This window comes from Schistocerca nitens, chromosome 1 (assembly GCF_023898315.1).
Source record: "Schistocerca nitens isolate TAMUIC-IGC-003100 chromosome 1, iqSchNite1.1, whole genome shotgun sequence".
Classification (NCBI taxonomy): Eukaryota; Metazoa; Arthropoda; class Insecta; order Orthoptera; family Acrididae; genus Schistocerca; species Schistocerca nitens.
This window is the reverse complement of record NC_064614.1, coordinates 1,126,017,297-1,126,035,930: the sequence shown is the minus strand read 5'-3', so window position 1 is coordinate 1,126,035,930 and position 18,634 is coordinate 1,126,017,297. Positions and strand designations below refer to the sequence as shown.

Below are 18,634 nucleotides of genomic sequence, written 5' to 3'. Positions count from 1 at the left end.
AATTTAAAAATAAAGCGCTTGCTTTTGTCTATGTCCTCAAAAAATTTCATGTGTTCTTGTATGGGTCCCAGTTCGACCTCATTACTGATCACAAGCCCTTGGTTTCTTCTTTAATCCTTCTGCTTTGTTGTTTGACAAAGCAGCACATTGCCTCTGGGATTGGGCCTTGTTTCTGTCTCGCTACAACTATGAAATACATTTTTGGCCTGCCACACAGTGCCAGTGCCGATGTGCTGCACCAGCTTCCGATGGGGCCAGATCATACTATTGATCGGGATGAACTCCTGCGCTTTCACTTAGGTGTTGAGGCACAATGCACAATGGAAGGGTTATGAGCTCCTGGATTGCAGCTGTTATTGCTGCTGATCCGATTTTGTGTCAAGTTGTTCTCCTCGTTCAAGCATCTTTAGCACAACTATTTTGCCCCCATTCACTGCTGGTTGCTATTTGATGATGTTGTTCTCTTAGTTAAGGATGTGCTCTCGCCTGGGGTTCTGATACTGGCCACCCTATGGCGATATGTGCTTCAGCTCCTACATCAGGGACATTGGGGGGGTATCGCGTACCAAGTTATGGGCCTGTCTCACTCATATTGGCTTGTCATTGATGGTGACTGTGTACATTCTTCCTCGCCATTGGTTGTCGCTGCTTCACATGTTATCCGCTCTCCTTATATGTCACAGCTATGATTCAGGCCTTCTCCAAATTTTTTTCTATTGAAGGATTGTGTGAGATATTTATGGCAGATAATGATCCACAATTTGTCTCTCATATTTTCTGGGATTTTTGTGCCCCTAAAGGGATTTGCTACAAGAGAGTCCATCTGAGATGGTCTATGATCGCCAGCCACGCTTTCTCCTGCATCTGCGTATGCAGATTCGCCGCTGCTGCCTCCTTCCTCAGCACCTGTCCTGGCCTTGTAGGATGTCCCTTCTGCACGGATGTCGCCGCTTCCTGCCTCTCTTCTCTCCTCTGGGGTCCAGCTCCTCACGCCCCGCCGCCTCCAGCACCTGTTGCCGGGCCTTCCCACAAAGCTTTACTGCCACCAGCAATTTCGCTGCCAGTGTGGCCGGTGCCTTCACCTTGGCACAGTTCCACCACTTGGAGGAGCTGGATGTCAAGATGCTGCCATCATTGCCTGTGGCATCCGCTACTGTTGCCAGGGATTTTTACACAGTCACCCTGATGCCCCATCAGCATAACGCCTATTCTTTATAGTAATTTAATAAATATTTTTAGAGGGGGGCTGGGAGTAGGGAAGGGGAGAAGGACGTGCTATAAATCTGTGCGTAGAACTTGAATACAAGTCGTGGCACCAAGCAGCTGGTGTGCTACGCTTTGAATATTCAGCCAACAGCATCCATGTGGGCCGGCCATCAGAGACCACCTGCAGTGGGCCAGGTGACTTTTGCACACAGATGTCATTCTCTGTGCTATCTACCAGAGCCCTCGTCTTTATAAGTGCAGTGCAGCAGGCACTCTCCCTCTATTTTGTTGTTACTGATTCTCAGCAGCTGCATATTATCAGTGCCTGAATTGTTTCTGTGTTTGTGTCTGTTTGCAGTTGTAGTTTGCTTGTATATGGAAGAAGAATAAACTTCAGTTCATTGTGGCCATTCAGTTGTTTGTGTTTTACAGTATGATAGAAGAATTTAAGGCAGTAACTAAATAAATAATTAATTTTATCCTTGCTTGTATGTACAATTTGTTTTATGACCCGGAGTAACTTACTTTGAATATTGGAAACAGTTAAATTTATGATCACTATCCATGTAACACACCCATTTCAGAGCTATGTACCTTCCAGACTTAGTTTTTTGAAGGATGAAACTGAAATTAGGTACTGTTGGACTGCAAACATGTAAGATTTATCACTACCTGTGAATGAAACAGAAAAATATGACGGCACATGATATGATATATAGATCATAAAAAGAAAATAGTGGCACAAATACTGCTGGCAAAACTTTCTATAGAGACAACTGCACATGCTCATTTTGAATTTTTATAGTAAGTCGACAGGCATTTGAGGCAAATTTACTTGGTTAATGTGATATTGTTCTATATGTAATGGCAAAAAGATTCGCTGAATTTATTGTGTAATACATGGAATGCTATTTCACATAATATTTGTGTAGTAGTCTCCTGCATGTAATTTGATTTCTTGGATAATAATTGAATAACAGAATTTGATTATATAGCATACATTACAAACTGTACAGATCCGAAAATTCTGAATTTACCTCATGTTAGTACTTATTTGTCTTACTCTTTCAACATATTCTTAAAAGGCATAATTTTATATTTGCACTTGTTAGTATTAAATGGTCTTGTAATTATTGTTTATCTTCTGATTGCTTTGGCAGATAGTGACACAGGATCTGGTGCTCGTGATCCATTGTTATCTGGTGGTTCAGTGGGTGGTTCTGGTGATTGCAGTCATGATGATGATGATTCAGATCCCCCAGCAATAGTTGTGTACATTGTCGATCCTTTCACCATCGGAAGAGACAGTCCAGACCTTCAGCGCCTCTCCTGCCTGGGCTTATTAAGATGCTTCATTGCTGTGCAAAGCAATGTGCCAGAGAATATGCGCAATAATATAACTGTGCAGGTAAATTGTGTAAAAAGAAAACCTATTCTTATTAAATATGAGTAGAAAAATATTACAAGACTTATAGGTGCAATCAAAGATTGACACTTTCTGTGAGAGGGTACAACAATAAATGTTTTTTGGTAATGTGTAGATGCTTATTTCTGTTGTGCATTAGAGATCCTTTGTTCTTGAAGTATTATTTCCAGAGTCAGTGTTCTCTTGGGTCGTAGATTTGACTCGTACTTCTATTTTGTGCCTTTTTGGCAGTTCTTAATAAAATTTCTGGGAAAATGGTTATTCGCTGTTAGCAGTTTCAACCATTAACCACTCGCTGCCATCTCCATATAAAAATATTGATGTGATGACACAATCAGCACCTAGCATGTTGAGGTATACTCTTTGTTTATGTCCATAGAAATTGTTTTAATCATTGACAGGGATGAAATTGCTTGTAGCTTCATAATAAATGGTCTAGTTAGAGTTTTTACTTCCTGGATGAGTAAACAATAACTATTATTATTATTATTATTATTATTATTATTATACATGACCATCTTCCTGTGAAAATTGATCCTTGTATTGAACAGTATGGTTAATGTGGAACAGTGTGCATAGATGTGTGCAATGTCAGAGTTGAGACAGTATATTTGGATCACTCCCCTCCATAGAATTACATCAACACCATTCGCAAATGCCATTTATTGCTACTCATCATTTAGTGTTGTGTTCATTTCTTCATTTATTGACCAATCCATGTGACAGACTATGATTATGAGTGGGCAGGCGATCATGTATTTCCTTACCAATTATCATCAGCTACTAAATAATGCTGCTAAAAAACAAATTTATCACATGCGCTGGATCACATCATCATTAACTTCTGAGAATATATTGTATAGAATATATAAAACATTGCTGTTTATTCCTAAGACCTGACAGTGGAGATAGCTCTACTGTTCTGACATTTTTCATCTTTGACTGTGTGGAGATGAGTTTCACTTATTTGAGATACCTGTAGCTAACTAAATTGTTCTCTTGCCTTACCAATGGAGCTCAATCGACACATATCTCAAACACACAAATGGAATTTGTAGAGGAGAATGTGTTGTTCCCACGGATATTTCTCTCCTCCCTCACTCCATCTTCTCCCCAATACTCCCCTCCACCCCCCCCCCCTCCTCTACGTATGTATCTTTTCTGCCCTCTTCTTTTCCCCAACCCTCTCATGCACACACAACATTTTCACCTTTTAAGAAACCACTTTGCTTATCTTTAACTTACTGTATAATTTCATTGTTCTTTTGTGCAGTGTTTTTATCCACAGAAATGTGGAACTCACATGTTGTGACCACAGACTTAAATATCTTCCTCTAAAAATTATAGCACTTTCTAAAAAAATATTGTTCAATGAAATCAGTGTGAATGTAATACCTGTGAACTGCTGAGTTCCATGAAATTTTATAACAGTGTGGCCAAAAATGCAAAATCCTTGCCATTGGTGGGGAGGGTGGCGTGCCTCAGTGATACAGATGGCCGTACCGTAGGTGCAACTGCAACGGAGGGATATCTGGCTCCTGAAGAGGGGCAGCAGCCTTTCCAGTAGTTGCAGGGGCAACAGTGTGGATGATTAACTGATCTGGCCTTGTAACACTAACCAAAACAGCCTTGCTGTGCTGGTACTGTGAACGGCTGAAAGCAAGGGGAAACTACAGCCGTAATTTTTCCCAAGGGCATGCAGCTTTACTGTATGGTTGAATGATGATGGCGTCCTCTTGGGTAAAATATTCCGGAGGTAAAATAGCCCGTCCCCCTCTCCCGGGCAAGGACTACTCAAGAAGACGTCGTTATCAGGAGAAAGAAAACTGGCGTTCTACGGATTGGAGCGTGGAATGTTAGATCCCTTAATCGGGCAGTAGGTTAGAAAATTTAAAAGGGAAATGGATAGGTTAAAGGTAGATATAGTGGGAATTAGTGAAGTTCGGTGGCAGGAGGAACAAGACTTTTGGTCAGGTGAATACAGGGTTATAAATACAAAATCAAATAGGGGTAATGCAGGAGTAGGTTTAATAATGAATAAAAAAATAGGAGTGCGGGTAAGTTGCTACAAACAGCATAGTGAACGCATTATTGTGGCCAAGATAGACATGAAGCCCATGCTTACTACAGTAGTACAAGTTTATATGCCAACTAGCTCTGCAGATGATGAAGAAAGTGATGAAATGTATGATGAGATAAAAGAAATTATTCAGGTAGTGAAGGGAGATGAAAATTTAATAGTCATGGGTGATTGGAATTCGAGAGTAGGAAAAGGGAGAGACGGAAACATAGTAGGTGAAATGGATTGGGGGTAAGAAATGAAAGAGGAAGCCGTCTGGTAGAATTTTGCACAGGGCATAACTTAATCATAGCTAACACTTGGTTCAAGAATCATAAAAGAAGGTTGTATACATGGAAGAATCCTGGAGATACTAAAAGGTATCAGATAGATTATATGATGGTAAGACAGAGATTTAGGAACCAGGTTTTAAATTGTAAGACATTTCCAGGGGCAGATGTGGACTCTGATCACAATCTATTGGTTATGGATTGTAGATTAAAACTGAAGAAACTGCAAAAAGGTGGGAATTTAAGGAGATGGGACCTGGATGAACTGACTATCCAGAGGTTGTACAGGGAGAGCATAAGGGAACAATTGACAGGAATGGGGGAAAGAAATACAGTAGAAGAAGAATGGGTAGCTCTGAGGGATGAAGTAGTGAAGGCAGTAGAAGATCAAGTAGGTAAAAAGATGAGGGCTAGTAGAAATCCTTGGGTAACAGAAGAAATATTGAATTTAATTGATGAAAGGAGAAAATATAAAAATGCAGTAAATGAAGCAGGCAAAAAGGAATACAAACGCCTGAAAAATCAGATCGCCAGGAAGTGCAAAACTGCTAAGCAGGGATGGCTAGAGGACAAATGTAAGGATGTAGACGCTTATCTCACTAGGGGTAAGATAGATACTGCCTACAGGAAAATTAAAGAGACCTTTGGAGAAAAGAGAACCACTTGCATGAATATTAAGAGCTAAGATGGAAACCCAGTTCTAAGCAAAGAGGGGAAAGCAGAAAGGTGGAAGGAGTATATAGAGGGTCGATACAAGGGCAATGTACTTGAGGACAATATTGTGGAAATGGAAGAGGATGTAGATGAAAATGAAATGGGGGATATGATACTGCGTGAAGAGTTTGACAGAACACTGAAAGACCTGAGTCGAAACAAGGCACCGGGAGTAGACAACATTCCATTAGATCTACTGACGGCATTGGGAGAGCCAGTTCTGACAAAACTCTACCATCTGGTGAGCAAGATGTATTAGACAGGTGAAATACCCTCAGACTTCGAGAAGAATATAATAATTCCAATCCCAATGAAAGCAGGTGTTGACAGATGTGAAAATTTCCGAACTATCAGTTTAATAAGTCATAGCTGCAAAGTACTAACATGAATTCTTTACATACGAATTGAAAAACTGGTGGAAGCCGACCTCGGGGAAGATCAGTTTGGATTTTGTAGAAATGTTGGAACACGTGAGGCAATACTGACCTTACGACTTATCTTAGAAGAAAGATTAAGGAAAGGCAAACCTACGTTTCTAGCATTTGTAGACTTAGAGAAAGCTTTTGACAATGTTGACTGGAATACTCTCTTACAAATTCTAAAGGTGGCAGGGGTAAAATACAGGGAGTGAAAGGCTATTTACAATTTGTACAGAAAGCAGATGGCAGTTACAAGAGTCGAGGTGCATGAAAGGGAAGCAGTGGTTGGGAAAGGAGTGACACAGGGTTGTAGCCTCTCCCCGATGTTATTCAATCTGTATATTGAGCAAGCAGTAAAGGAAACAAAAGAAAAATTCGGAGTAGGTATTAAAATCCGTGGAGAAGAAATAAAAACTTTGGGGTTCGCCGATGACATTGTAATTCTGTCAGAGACAGCAAAGGACTTGGAAGAGCAGTTGAATAGAATATACAGTGTCTTGAATGGCGGATATAAGATGAACATCAACAAAAGCAAAACGAGGATAATGGAATGTAGTCTAATGAAGTCGGTTGATGCTCAGGTAATTAGATTAGGAAATAAGACACTTAAAGTAGTAAAGGAGTTTTGCTATTTGGGGAGCAAAATAACTGATGATGGTCGAAGTAGAGAGGATATAAAATGTAGACTGGCAATGGCAAGGAAAGCATTTCTGAAGAAGAGAAATTTGTTAACATCGAGTATAGATTTAAGTGTCAGGAAATCATTTCTGAAAGTATTTGTATGGAGTGTAGCCATGTATGGAAGTGAAACATGGACGATAAATAGTTTGGACAAGAAGAGAATAGAAGCTTTCGAAATGTGGTGCTACAGAAGAATGCTGAAGATAAGTTGGGTAGATCACGTAACTAATGAGGAGGTATTGAATAGAATTGGGGAGAAGAGGAGTTTGTGGCACAACTTGACTAGAAGAAGGCATCGGTTGGTAGTACATGTTCTGAGGCATCAAGGGATCACAAATTTAGCATTGTAGGGCAGGGTGGAAGGTAAAAATTGCAGATGGAGACCAAGAGATGAATACACTAAGCAGATTCAGAAGGATGTATGTTGCAGTATGTACTGGGAGATGAAGAAGCTTACACAGGATAGAGTATTATGGAGAGCTGCATCAAACCAGTCTCAGGACTGAAGACCACAACAACAGCAACATTCATTTAATTGCATTTTTTTTTTTACAGTTGTTATTAGGCTGTGAGTAGTGCAAGAAGTGACTGATTCTGAATTTGTGTACCCATACTATCACTTCATTGCTCAGCTGATGCCTAGAATCTTTAGCTGCTTTTTTATGCTTATCAAGACAAGATCACATATATTACTTGTTTTAACCGTGTTCTTGTCATTGGTTTTGTTACAGATAATATCTCTGGAAAGCATAGTGGAACTTGGGAAGATGGGTGATCACATCAAACACAATGATCAAATGAGAGCGCAGGCGTTCTCAGTATTTTCTCAATGCCGACGTCTGCTTACACATACATCAAATATAAAGTCATTAACTGGTTTTGGCACAGCAGCTATGGCTGATCTATTCTTGAAGAAAAAAGATGTGAGTTTCTGTTTTTATTTATTTTCATAGAACTTTGTGGTATACTTAGAAGCTGTAGTTGAATTTGAACAACTGTTTAGTAAACAGTAACCGAAAGCATTTGTTTTGCAGGAAAAGAACAGAGCTCCCTATCGTCTCTACACACCACCCTATGTTCTTGCACCAGTTAAGGAGAAAGCAGAATCAAATGAATCATTTGGCCAGTCTAGTGGAGAACAGTGTTCTGTGTTGTATGTGAGTTATTGTCTGTCTGAAGACCAGCGCTGGTTGCTTACTGCAGCCACAGATGAGCGTGGTGAAATTTATGAAACTTCAGTTATAAACATTGATATTCCAAATAGAAGTCGAAGAAGAAAGGCATCTGCAAGGCGTGTAGGGCTTCAGAAACTTATGGACTTCATTTTGAGTGTAATGTCACAAAGTGTACAGTCGTGGCGGTTAGTGGTGGGTCGCATTGGCCGAATAGGGCATGGAGAACTTAAAGGTAACATCATTATTTTTAATTTATAATAAATGGAAATACTGTAAGCAAAGAACAATGATTCATTGTTACTAAAATTACTCCTCGTTGTTCTGTAGTTACATAAATCACAGTGTCTCAAATTAACAATTGTTTCAAATTGTTAATGATCAGTCTGGCATAAAATACATGAGCTGTTCGCATTTCGTATTACATTTCTAGATGCTGTTGACAGGAATAGATATATAAACTTCTACACAAATACATGTCTAAAAATTGCTCATTTTATGTATTACAATTACGACAAAACTTAATTTAGACTAATGAGATAGTTCTTAGATAGGTACATAGCAAGCTGCTCAATAAAATGACTACAGTATATGTTGCACAAATTTCCCAATACGTTCTGACCACTAAGTTAAAAATACCAGATGTGTAGTGAATCAATTGTAACATATCAATAACATGTACACCTCTGACTATAGCGGCTTCATAAACTAAGTGCATCACCTTGTAGTAGTCTGAAGGAGTTGCACCTTTGTCAAAGAAATTTGATGGTGTAATAGGGAACTTTGTCAAATCTCATCTGTTGTCAAACAAATTTGATCAAATCTAGGGCCTCGCTGTAGATTTCATCAAAGAAGTCGCTTGTGTCCTATTCACTGCAATGTGACATGTTACCACGTGGAGCGCTAGCATTGCTGCAACGTTTTGTCATTGTAGTGTTTTTATAAACGTTGCCAGTAAATACAATTTGTGTGTACTGATAACTACAAAATTAATAGAGATGTATGAAGCTGATAAGGCGCTTTACAGTGTGAGGCACCCTGAATACGAAAATAGATAAGCAAGGAATCGGAGTGTTAGGTGAGACTGTCTTCTGCAGATATAGCAGTTGTTGAGTGAGTATTGTGCTTTGTGATATGAGGATACACTTCACTGAGCACATACTGAAATGTATACTCATCCATTCTTAAGTAATTGATGTACGACTTGACGTCCTCCACTATAAGCTCATGTAACAAGTATTGTTGAATGCTATTATCGTGTCGTCAAACCCCACGGCTTCACCCAGTACGTTTCCTTTTTTCCCCTTGCTTCTCTTCCGCAGTGCACACAGTGCAATTGTGGTACATGCAACTGTTGCGGTTAAGAACAAGTTGTTGTTGTCAGCCATCTTGAACTTTGACCAAAAAATATGACGACAGTGTAATACCCCTTTTTAGCGCCACATCAAAGATCTTTGTCAAATATATTTGATGAATGTTTGATCAAATCTTTGACAAAGAAATTTGATAGTGTAATACCGGTCTTAGTTACGGCAGTCTGCTCCGCTGCAGTGGCGCCACTGATCGGTGCAGTGTGCTGCGAACTGTGCACGTTGCACGTCAGTACGCTGATGTGCAGGTTACCTTATTTAAGTGTTACATAACAATATATTCCAAGATTTTACAAGTATTATAAACAACAATGCAATTTGGGATCATTCAAAAGATTCTTAATAATGTCATCATCATCAGTGTTCTGCCTAAAGGCAGGTTTTCACATGGTAGATCTCCAGGCTGTCCGGTCTTCTGCCATCCTCTTCAGGTCTGCATAATTTCCTCTTCCCTTTGTCGTCTATCACCTTGTATCTCCTTCTTCCTCTCAGTCTTCTTCCACAAACCAATCCTTCCAGAGCATCTACTAGCAAGCACTCCCTTCTCAATTAATGTCCCAACCAGTTCTTTTTCCTTTCTCTTACAACCTTCAGCAGACATCTTCTCTCACCAACCCTTTCCAATACTCTTTCATTACTCACTCTTTCCATCCAGCTTATTCTCTCCATTTTCCTCCACATCCACATCTCAAATGCTTCTAATCTTTTTTCATCCTCTAGTCTCAGTGTCCATGTTTCTGCCCCATATAGTGCCACACTCCAGGCAAAACATTTACCAAGCCTTTTCCTTAGTCCTTTATCTAATTTGCCACATAAGAGTAACCTCTTTCTGTTGAATGCCTTCTTCGCTATGGCAATTCGAGTTTTCACCTCCTGGTGACATCTCAAGTCTTCAGTTATTGTGATTCCGAGATATTTAATTTCACTTAATTGGCTAATGGTAGATTGTCCTATTTTAATATTGGACAGTCTGCGTCTTGTACTGATGACCATACTCTTTGTTTTTGGTGTGTTTATTTGCATCCCATATTCCACATAAGCTTCATTCAGATCTTTGAGCATGTTATTCACTGTCTGCTCACTTTCTGCCACTAATACGATGTCATCAGCAAATCTTATACATTCTGTTCTCTTTCCACCAATACATCTTTTCCCATATAAACTTTTTGCAATAATCTCTTCAAGGTATACGTTCAACAACAGTGGGGAAAGGCAAAACAACCTTGTCTAACACCTCGTCCAATGCTGCTTCCTTCTGACATTTCATTTCCAATCCTTATCCTTACTTTCTGGTGTAAATATAGATTCTGTATCAGTCGTCTCTCTTTGCAATCTACTCCTTTCCTTTTCAATATATCCATCAGCTTGTTCCACTGAACTCTGTCAAACGCCTTTTCTAAATCTATAAAAACAGCAAAGATTTCTCTACCCTTTTCCATATATCTTTCCCCTATAGTTCTTAGCAGGCCAATAGCATCTCTTGTTCCTTTTCGTCTTCTAAATCCGAACTGCTCCTCTGCAATACCTCTATCCAGCTTGCCATATAACCTTCTATTCAACACTCTCGGCAAGACTTTAGCTGCATGAGAAATTAGACTGATGGTCTGGTGGTCTTCACATTTTTTAGTATTTCTCTTTTTCTCTATTGGTATCATAACTGTTGCAGCGAAGTCCTCAGGCCATTCCCCATTGTCATATATCTTGTTACAGAGGTAGACTATTTCTTTTCTTACCTTGTTTCCCAGACTCTTCAACAGTTCTGCTGGCAAATCATCTATTCCACATGCCTTCCTGTTCTTCATCTTCTTCAGCACCTTTTCTACTTCTGCTTCCAAGATGGTAAATCCCTTTCCATCTTCCGGCACATATTGCTCCGCTTCAACCTTAATTTTGTTTTGCATTTCATCCCCCTTACACAGACGTTCAATATATTCTTGCCATCTGTTCAAAACCTCCTGTGGTTCTTCTGCTAGAGTACCATCCGCTCTTTCTATTTCCATGTTATTCCTCTTTCTTTTACGTTCAAAAACTATCTCATTAGCCAGTCTATACTTAATAATGTAATTCAGTATTATTTGAAAACAAGGGTCAACACACAAACCCACATTACAGTTTTTACACCTGTACTTAGACTCTTGTCTTCTGTCATTTGCTCTGCAAACAACACACTTTCTATTTCCGTTTCCTCCTGCCAATTTGTAAACCTTAGGAAAATGTCTTTCTGTTAATCTCGGTGGATGATTATTACCTGTTGGATGTTTACATTTTATACTTTGAGGATACTTTTCCAGTATTTCCAAAATTAGCTGCAGTTGAAATTTAGCAATGGATACTGGTTCTTTCCTCTTGTGTTTATAAAGGCAAGATGCACTCCACATACAAATGTCCAACATATGAAAGAAATATTTGCGATACCATTTCAAAGATTTCTCTGTTGATTCCACAGTGCTTATAATGATGTCAGATTTATATACTGCACCTATTGAATAGGCATACAGGTTTTTGGGTAACTACTTTCCCCCACCATTCTTGATTATTGTATCAAAGTCACCAGAGTTCATGGTAGAAAGCATATAGACTTATTTTTTATCCATCCACTTTATGAGTAATAAATTTTGGCATGATCGAGACGCTGCCTGTCCTCCTTTTATTCGTTCATCTATGTTGGGCATTCCTTTCCTTCTCTTTCTTACGGTCCCGTATGCATTTGTGCAATTATTATGTAGCATTCTAAATAAAGCTGGACTAGTATACCAATTATCTACTTAAACGGTATGGCCCTAGGAAAACAGGGCTTCATAAGTGCTTCAACTATTGCTCCTGACTTTCCAATATCCATATTTTTGGTATCCACCAGGGTAGATGATACGGCATAAACAATTAAATCTTGTACAAATCCTGTCTCTCAGTCACAAAGAACAAAAAGTTTTATTCCAAAGCTGTTTCTTTTCGATGGGATGTATTGTTTTGAAAGACAGCTGCCCTTTATATAACAGTAAATTTTTGTCTGTCCACGGCTTTTATAATGATTGAAATGACGGACTAAATTTTTTTCGTAATAAATCAGTGACATTCTGTATTTTGTACAAATGATCATTGGTAGAACCGACATCATGGTTGAAATGTAGCATTTGTAATAATTTGAAATAATGGTCTTCTCCAAAAATATTGCTACACAGAAGTTTGTCTTTACTGAAATACTCAACCAATGATAGTGTCTTGCTGTGCATCGTTAAAAATGATTCAGCAGAAAGACAGTATAGTTCGGCTACTCCAGTTCCTTCTGAATTGTTTATGTTACTATTATGTTTCTGAAACCAATAGTGATTTGTTTCATTTATAATTAATTCTATGAGATCTTCAGATAAGAAAATCTGAAAGTGATCTAAGAGTTTTGCTGATCTAGTTATGTTTACTTTAATCCCTGAATTTTCTGACGCTAAATTGTGTATTTTAGGCACGAATATTTCTGATGTCCTTAGTTCACCATCACTGCTAATGATTAAATATTCTCTGCTTCTCATTCTGAAGTACTACATACAGCTATTCTCTTCTTAGTTTTTGTAGGTGATGTAACAATATGTTGATTTTTATTTTCTGAATCAGTGAGTCTGTTAGTGAATAGAATTCTTTTTGAACTCCTCTGTAGCATTTTAAAAGGGAGGTAAAATATTTTATAAAACTAACTAAACTTAGCCACAAATACAATTTTCAAATTAATGTTACAAACCTCGAAAGAATTAATAACTGTTTTCCAGTGTCCTGTAACGCTTGAAGAAAGTTTTATGGTGATGCCTTCTATATATGTTGCTCGTACACGCACATCAGCGTGTAGATACCGGCAAACTGCAGCGCTTGTAAACACAGCTCAGCGCGTGGATGTCGACTAAATACAGCACCCATATATACAGAGCATCGCTTGGATGCTGGCAAACTGGCGCTCACACACAGAGCAACACATGGATGCCAGCTAAATACGGCGCTCGTAATGAAAGGGTTAAATGTTGGTGGGGAAGTCTCAAATGGAATTGACTAAATGGTTTGATCTGCCACTGTGCTGACATCACCTTTCTTCATGAATTTTCAGTGACACAACTTCCAATAACTCCACCTATACAAGTTGCACAATGCTTCAGTGTAACTAGACTCATTATGTGGTATAGAAGTATTTACCATAGAAATGTGCAGCATGGGAGGTAACATCATCCACATGTGGCTGTTTTAAATGTTGAAAATAGTGTCCTTAGTGAAATATGCTTTCAGTACAAGTAATTAGACTGTAAAAATCAGGAATGTTACTGATGTAGGAACCAAGTACACATGCTGGCATATGGCTCAAAAACTGGTGGGCTCACATAATCTTTTGGTGGTGGTGTTGCTGTCTACGCAGAGCACACCAGCCAATATTGTGAATATCCATTTCTCCTCTGGCAAAAAATTGCACAAGAAAGCGTCTTGTGATCTACATCAACATCTCTAAAATTTCTGAATGATTCACAATTAAGTGCCTGCCAGAAGGATCTCAAATCACCTTCATGCCACCTCTCCACCATTCTGACAGCTCGTAACACCTCTTGGGAAAAATAAAGTCTTAAATCTTTCTGTGCAAGCTCTGATTTCTCTTATTTTATTGATCATGTATCCATGTGTAGGTGGGCACCAATAAAATATTTTTACACCCTGAGGGAAAGTTGGTGATTGAAATTTCTTGAAGGTTCAACCACAATGAGAAATGCCTTTGTTTTAATAATTGCCACAAGGATCCCATACCACACAGCAATACTCTAGCCGAGGACGCACAAGCATAGCGTTGAGCCAGTAAAATGCATTCATTTGTTTGCCTTCCCCACAACATTAAATATGCGATTGTTCCAGCTTAAGATGTTCATAATTGTAATTCCAAGTCATTTAGTTAAACTGACAGACATTAGGTTTGTGTGGCTTATCATATAACCAGAATGTAGTGGATTACTTTTAATAGTCATGTCGAGGACTTAAACTTTTCGTTATTTAAAATCAATTACCACTTTTTGCACCATACAGATATCTTGTGTAAATCATTTTGCAATTCATTTTGGTCATATGATGACTTTACAAGATGGTAAATGACAGCTTCATCTGCATTCAATTTCAGAGGGCTGCTCATAGTGTCCACTAAACCATTTATGTACATTAGGGACAGCAGATGGCCTATAGTACTTCCTTGGCAAATGCCAGATACGACCTCAATTTTTAGAACACAGTATATGTTCCAAAATCCTACTGCAAATCAGCATTAGTGATATGGGTCTGTAATTTCCTTTCTTTAGTACTGTTTTGATTTGTGCAACTTTCCACACTCTGTCTATGGATCTGTATGTGAGCGAGTGGTTATATATGCTTGCTAAGTATTGAGCTATTGTATCAGCATTCTCTGAAAGTAATCTGATTGGTATACAATCTAGACCGGAGGTGTTGGCTTTATTAAGTGTTTTAAGCTGCTTCAATACACCAAGAATATGTACTTCTAAATTACTCATATTGGCGTATGTTCTTGATTCTAATTATGGAATACCGTATTTACTCGAATCTAAGCCGCACTTTTTTTTTTCCAGTTTTTGTAATCCAAAAAACCGCCTCCGGCTTAGAATCGAGTGCAAAGCAAGCGGAAGTTCTGAAAAATGTTGGTGGGTGCCGCCACAACTAACTTCTGCTGTCGAATATATGTAGTGCTACACAGGCATGGTTTGTAGGCACAAAGATAAATACTGGCGCCTAAACCTCTGCGTCAGTAAATAAACTAAAAAAAAAAGTGTAAGACGAGCTTTTTTCCTCCGCCCCGAGTTTCGACCACTGTATTTTCATACATTATCCAACTAAGTAAATACAAATTGCATATTGTTCATCTTCGAATGTAGCAGCATTTCAATGTACTACAAAAATCCGACTGGCAAGACTGTTTGGGATGTTTGTCAATATGGCCAACTCTACGTTCTGAATTTTTTCTTACATGTGAGAGGAGATGGTTGCTAATAGGAAATTTTATGAATTGTGAATCACATGCAGTATTCTCTTCACCATAAGAATAATACGAATATAAACATTTTGACATGTATTGTTTCGTGTTTGCTGCTATCTCATTTAAATCCTGTCTGCTTAATAAACTACGAAACTAGAGTGAGACAACAGCAAATGCGTAAGAATATACATATCATGTCATGTTTATATTTGTATTATTCTTACGCCTAATAGTGATACAGTCAGAAATGAAGTATGGAAATTGACTAGATTTTCAAATCTAAGATGACTCTAATTTCTGTGCAGAATGTAATGTACTAAAGAGGCACCTGCAAAGATTTTCAAACGGAGAAAAATTTTCGCTAAACTCTCGTTCAGAACATTTTCTATCATACGCAGTCTATTAATTGGTTCTTGTTGATCATTATCAAAGAAAGCAGCAGTGTAAGTAACAACAAATAGCAGTCTCTTGTCGTTGTTTCGCTAATGAGACGACTCCTCTCTCTCTCTCTCTCTCTCTCTCTCTCTCTCTCTCTCTCTCTCTCTCTCTCCCTCTCTCCTTTTCCCTTACCCCCACCCCCTCTGTAAGTGGCGGTAGCGCGCACAAAAGCCAGCCATGCCGCGAGCAGTGACAGGCCGTAAACACGCACTATCAAAATGCGACAAACAATGCATGACACAGTACAGTAATGCATTTTCAGCTTAGAATGATGTAAGCACCTATAACAAAGAAAACGGTGCTTATCAGATCAAAGAAAAATAAGCAATCAGTTCAAACCAGACGAAGCACGTGAAAAAGGAAGGGTATCCGTAAAAAATACGGACGGAGCACCTGACGCGTAGCAATGGCTACCTGGTAAAGCTTAACTGCTAAGCTTACGACTCGAACCAAACTAATGTAGCTGTATCGTCATTCATTCGACCTAAATTGTCTCTCATATTATAATGGACCAACTTTGTTTCGATTTGGAGATGCGGCCTAAAACTTTTCTCTCCCCTTGAATTTCGAGTCTCAAATTTTAGGTGTGGCTTAGATTCGGGAAATTTTTTTTTCCTTGATTTCGAGTCTCATTTTTCAGGTGTGGCTTAGATTCAAGTGCGGCTTGGATTCGAGTAAATACGGTATTTATTTAGTTCTCTTTTGTGAAAGTATTTCAGAAAATTGTGTTTAGTTGCTGTGCTTTAATGACACTGACTTCAGTATCACCACTATCATTACTGCACAGTGAAGGTATTGATTGCACCTTGCCACTGGTATACTTACATACAACGAGAGGTTTTCTAGGTTTTCTGCCACATGTCACGAGTGTTTCATTGTGGAAAGTATTAATAGCATATCACATTGAAGTTTGTGCTAAATTTCGAGCTTCTATAAAACTACACAAATCTTAGGGATTTTGCATTCTTTTAAATTTGGTCTGCTTTTTTTCATTGCTTCTGCAACAGTGACTTGTTCAGTACTGCGTCTTATTAATTTATTTGGTATATATTTCCCAATTGCCGTAGACACTAGTTCTTTCAATTTAAACCACATCTGATCTATACTTAATTATTCAAATTGGAAGGAGTGGAGATTGTCTTTTAGGTAGTGTGTTTATTCATCTGCTTTCTTAAATAAATGTAGTTTGTATTTATTTTTGGGTTTGGATATTGATATTCATTCAAGCTACCACATCCTTGTGGTCACTAATACAAATATCTGCCATGATACTCCCTATTTGTTCAGGATTATTTATTGTTAAAAGGTCATGTATGTTTCCACAACCATTAACACTTCGAGTGGGCTCCTGAATTAATTGTTCAAAATAATTTTCTGAGAAAGTATTGAGTAAAACTTTATACATACCTTTTTGTCAACATGTTGAGTGTAGATTGAAGTCATTGCCAACAGTAATTGTATGAGAGGGAGGGGGTGTATCTATTTGAAATGATACTCATGTTTCCTTTGAACTATTCAGCAACTTAATTGTATGAGAGGGAGGGGGTGTACCTATTTGAAATGATACTCATGTTTCCTTTGAACTATTCAGCAACTGTTATCATCTGAGTTGGGTGGTTGGCAAAAGGAACCGATTATTAATATATTCCAGTTATCGAGTATAGCCTCTCCCCATACTCACAGGACCTATCTGCTTAAATTTCAGTTCAAAGTAAACTACTTCTGACAGCAAGAAGCACTCCATCACCAACTTATTTAATCTATCCTTTGTGAACAGGGTTAAGTCCTCTGTAAAAATTTCGGCTGAACTTATTTCCAGATTTAGCCAGCTTTCTGTGCCTATAACAATTTGAGATCCAGTGCCTTCTTTTAGTGCTTGGAGCTCAAGTTCTTTCCCAACACAGCTATATGACACTTTACAGCTACAATGTTGATTATTGCCATATCTACCCCCTTCCTGTGTTCATCCTGCATCCTTTGAAACTGAAGACTTTTCTGTGCTTTCCTGAGATTCTCTAACCTAAAAAAGCCACCCTAATCCCCTCCACACAGCCCCCACTACCTGTACAGTCACTTCCTGTGTGTTTGGGACCCCTGACCTATATAGTGGAACCTGGAAACCTATAATCCTACAGCGCAAGTCAAGGAATCTGCAGCCTGTACAATTGCAGAACCCTCTGAGCTTTAGATTCAGAACCTCCACTGGGCTCTGTACCAAGGGACCTCACTCTTTACCTGTCAATGATACTACAGACAGTGAGCTCTGCTATTATCTCACAAGCAAGACCAGCTGTCTTTATTACTTCAGCTAGCTGCCCAAAATCAGAGATAACAACTTCCGATCCAAAGTGACACATATTGTTAGTATCGACATGGACTACCACACACAGTTGGCTACACCGGGTGCCCTTCAAGGCATCTGGAATGACTTCTCCTAGTATGCACACAGAGCACGCGCTGGATTCCTTCCCCTTCTTCATGGCCATATCCATAATGGGGCTTCTCATTACATGCCTAACTTTGGAGTTCCCAACTGTCAACAATCTCACCCTCTTAGAATACCCAGACCTTGCAGGCCAAGAGGTTCAAAACTGTCAATGTGGGTACTGTGTTTATCTCAAATTACATTATACTTAACTGTAAATTAACAGTATTTTGATATTGCAGTATTTTGATATTGTATTTGGGCATACTAAATGTGATACTGAACAACCTACATCAGTAACTGAATGGTAAGTGGTGATAGAATAGGTGATGGAGCTTATAAGTAGAGAACAAGTAATAATACCCATTAAGCACTCGGTATTGGTACCTAACCATACAGGAAAATTATGTAACAAATATTGGTATGCAAGTTTGTT

At 38.7% G+C, this 18,634-nt stretch overlaps 1 protein-coding gene across 1 annotated transcript in view; it reads left to right on the top strand.

The window, feature by feature from the left end:
* Nucleotides 1–18,634, top strand: part of LOC126199313 (mediator of RNA polymerase II transcription subunit 13) — a 206,667-nt gene that overhangs the window by 178,090 nt on the left and 9,943 nt on the right. Inside the window, exons 17-19 of the mRNA XM_049936150.1 lie at nucleotides 2,367–2,614; nucleotides 7,527–7,718; nucleotides 7,830–8,202. Of these exons, the coding sequence (XP_049792107.1) occupies nucleotides 2,367–2,614; nucleotides 7,527–7,718; nucleotides 7,830–8,202 (813 nt within the window). The remainder of the gene's footprint in view (nucleotides 1–2,366; nucleotides 2,615–7,526; nucleotides 7,719–7,829; nucleotides 8,203–18,634) is intronic.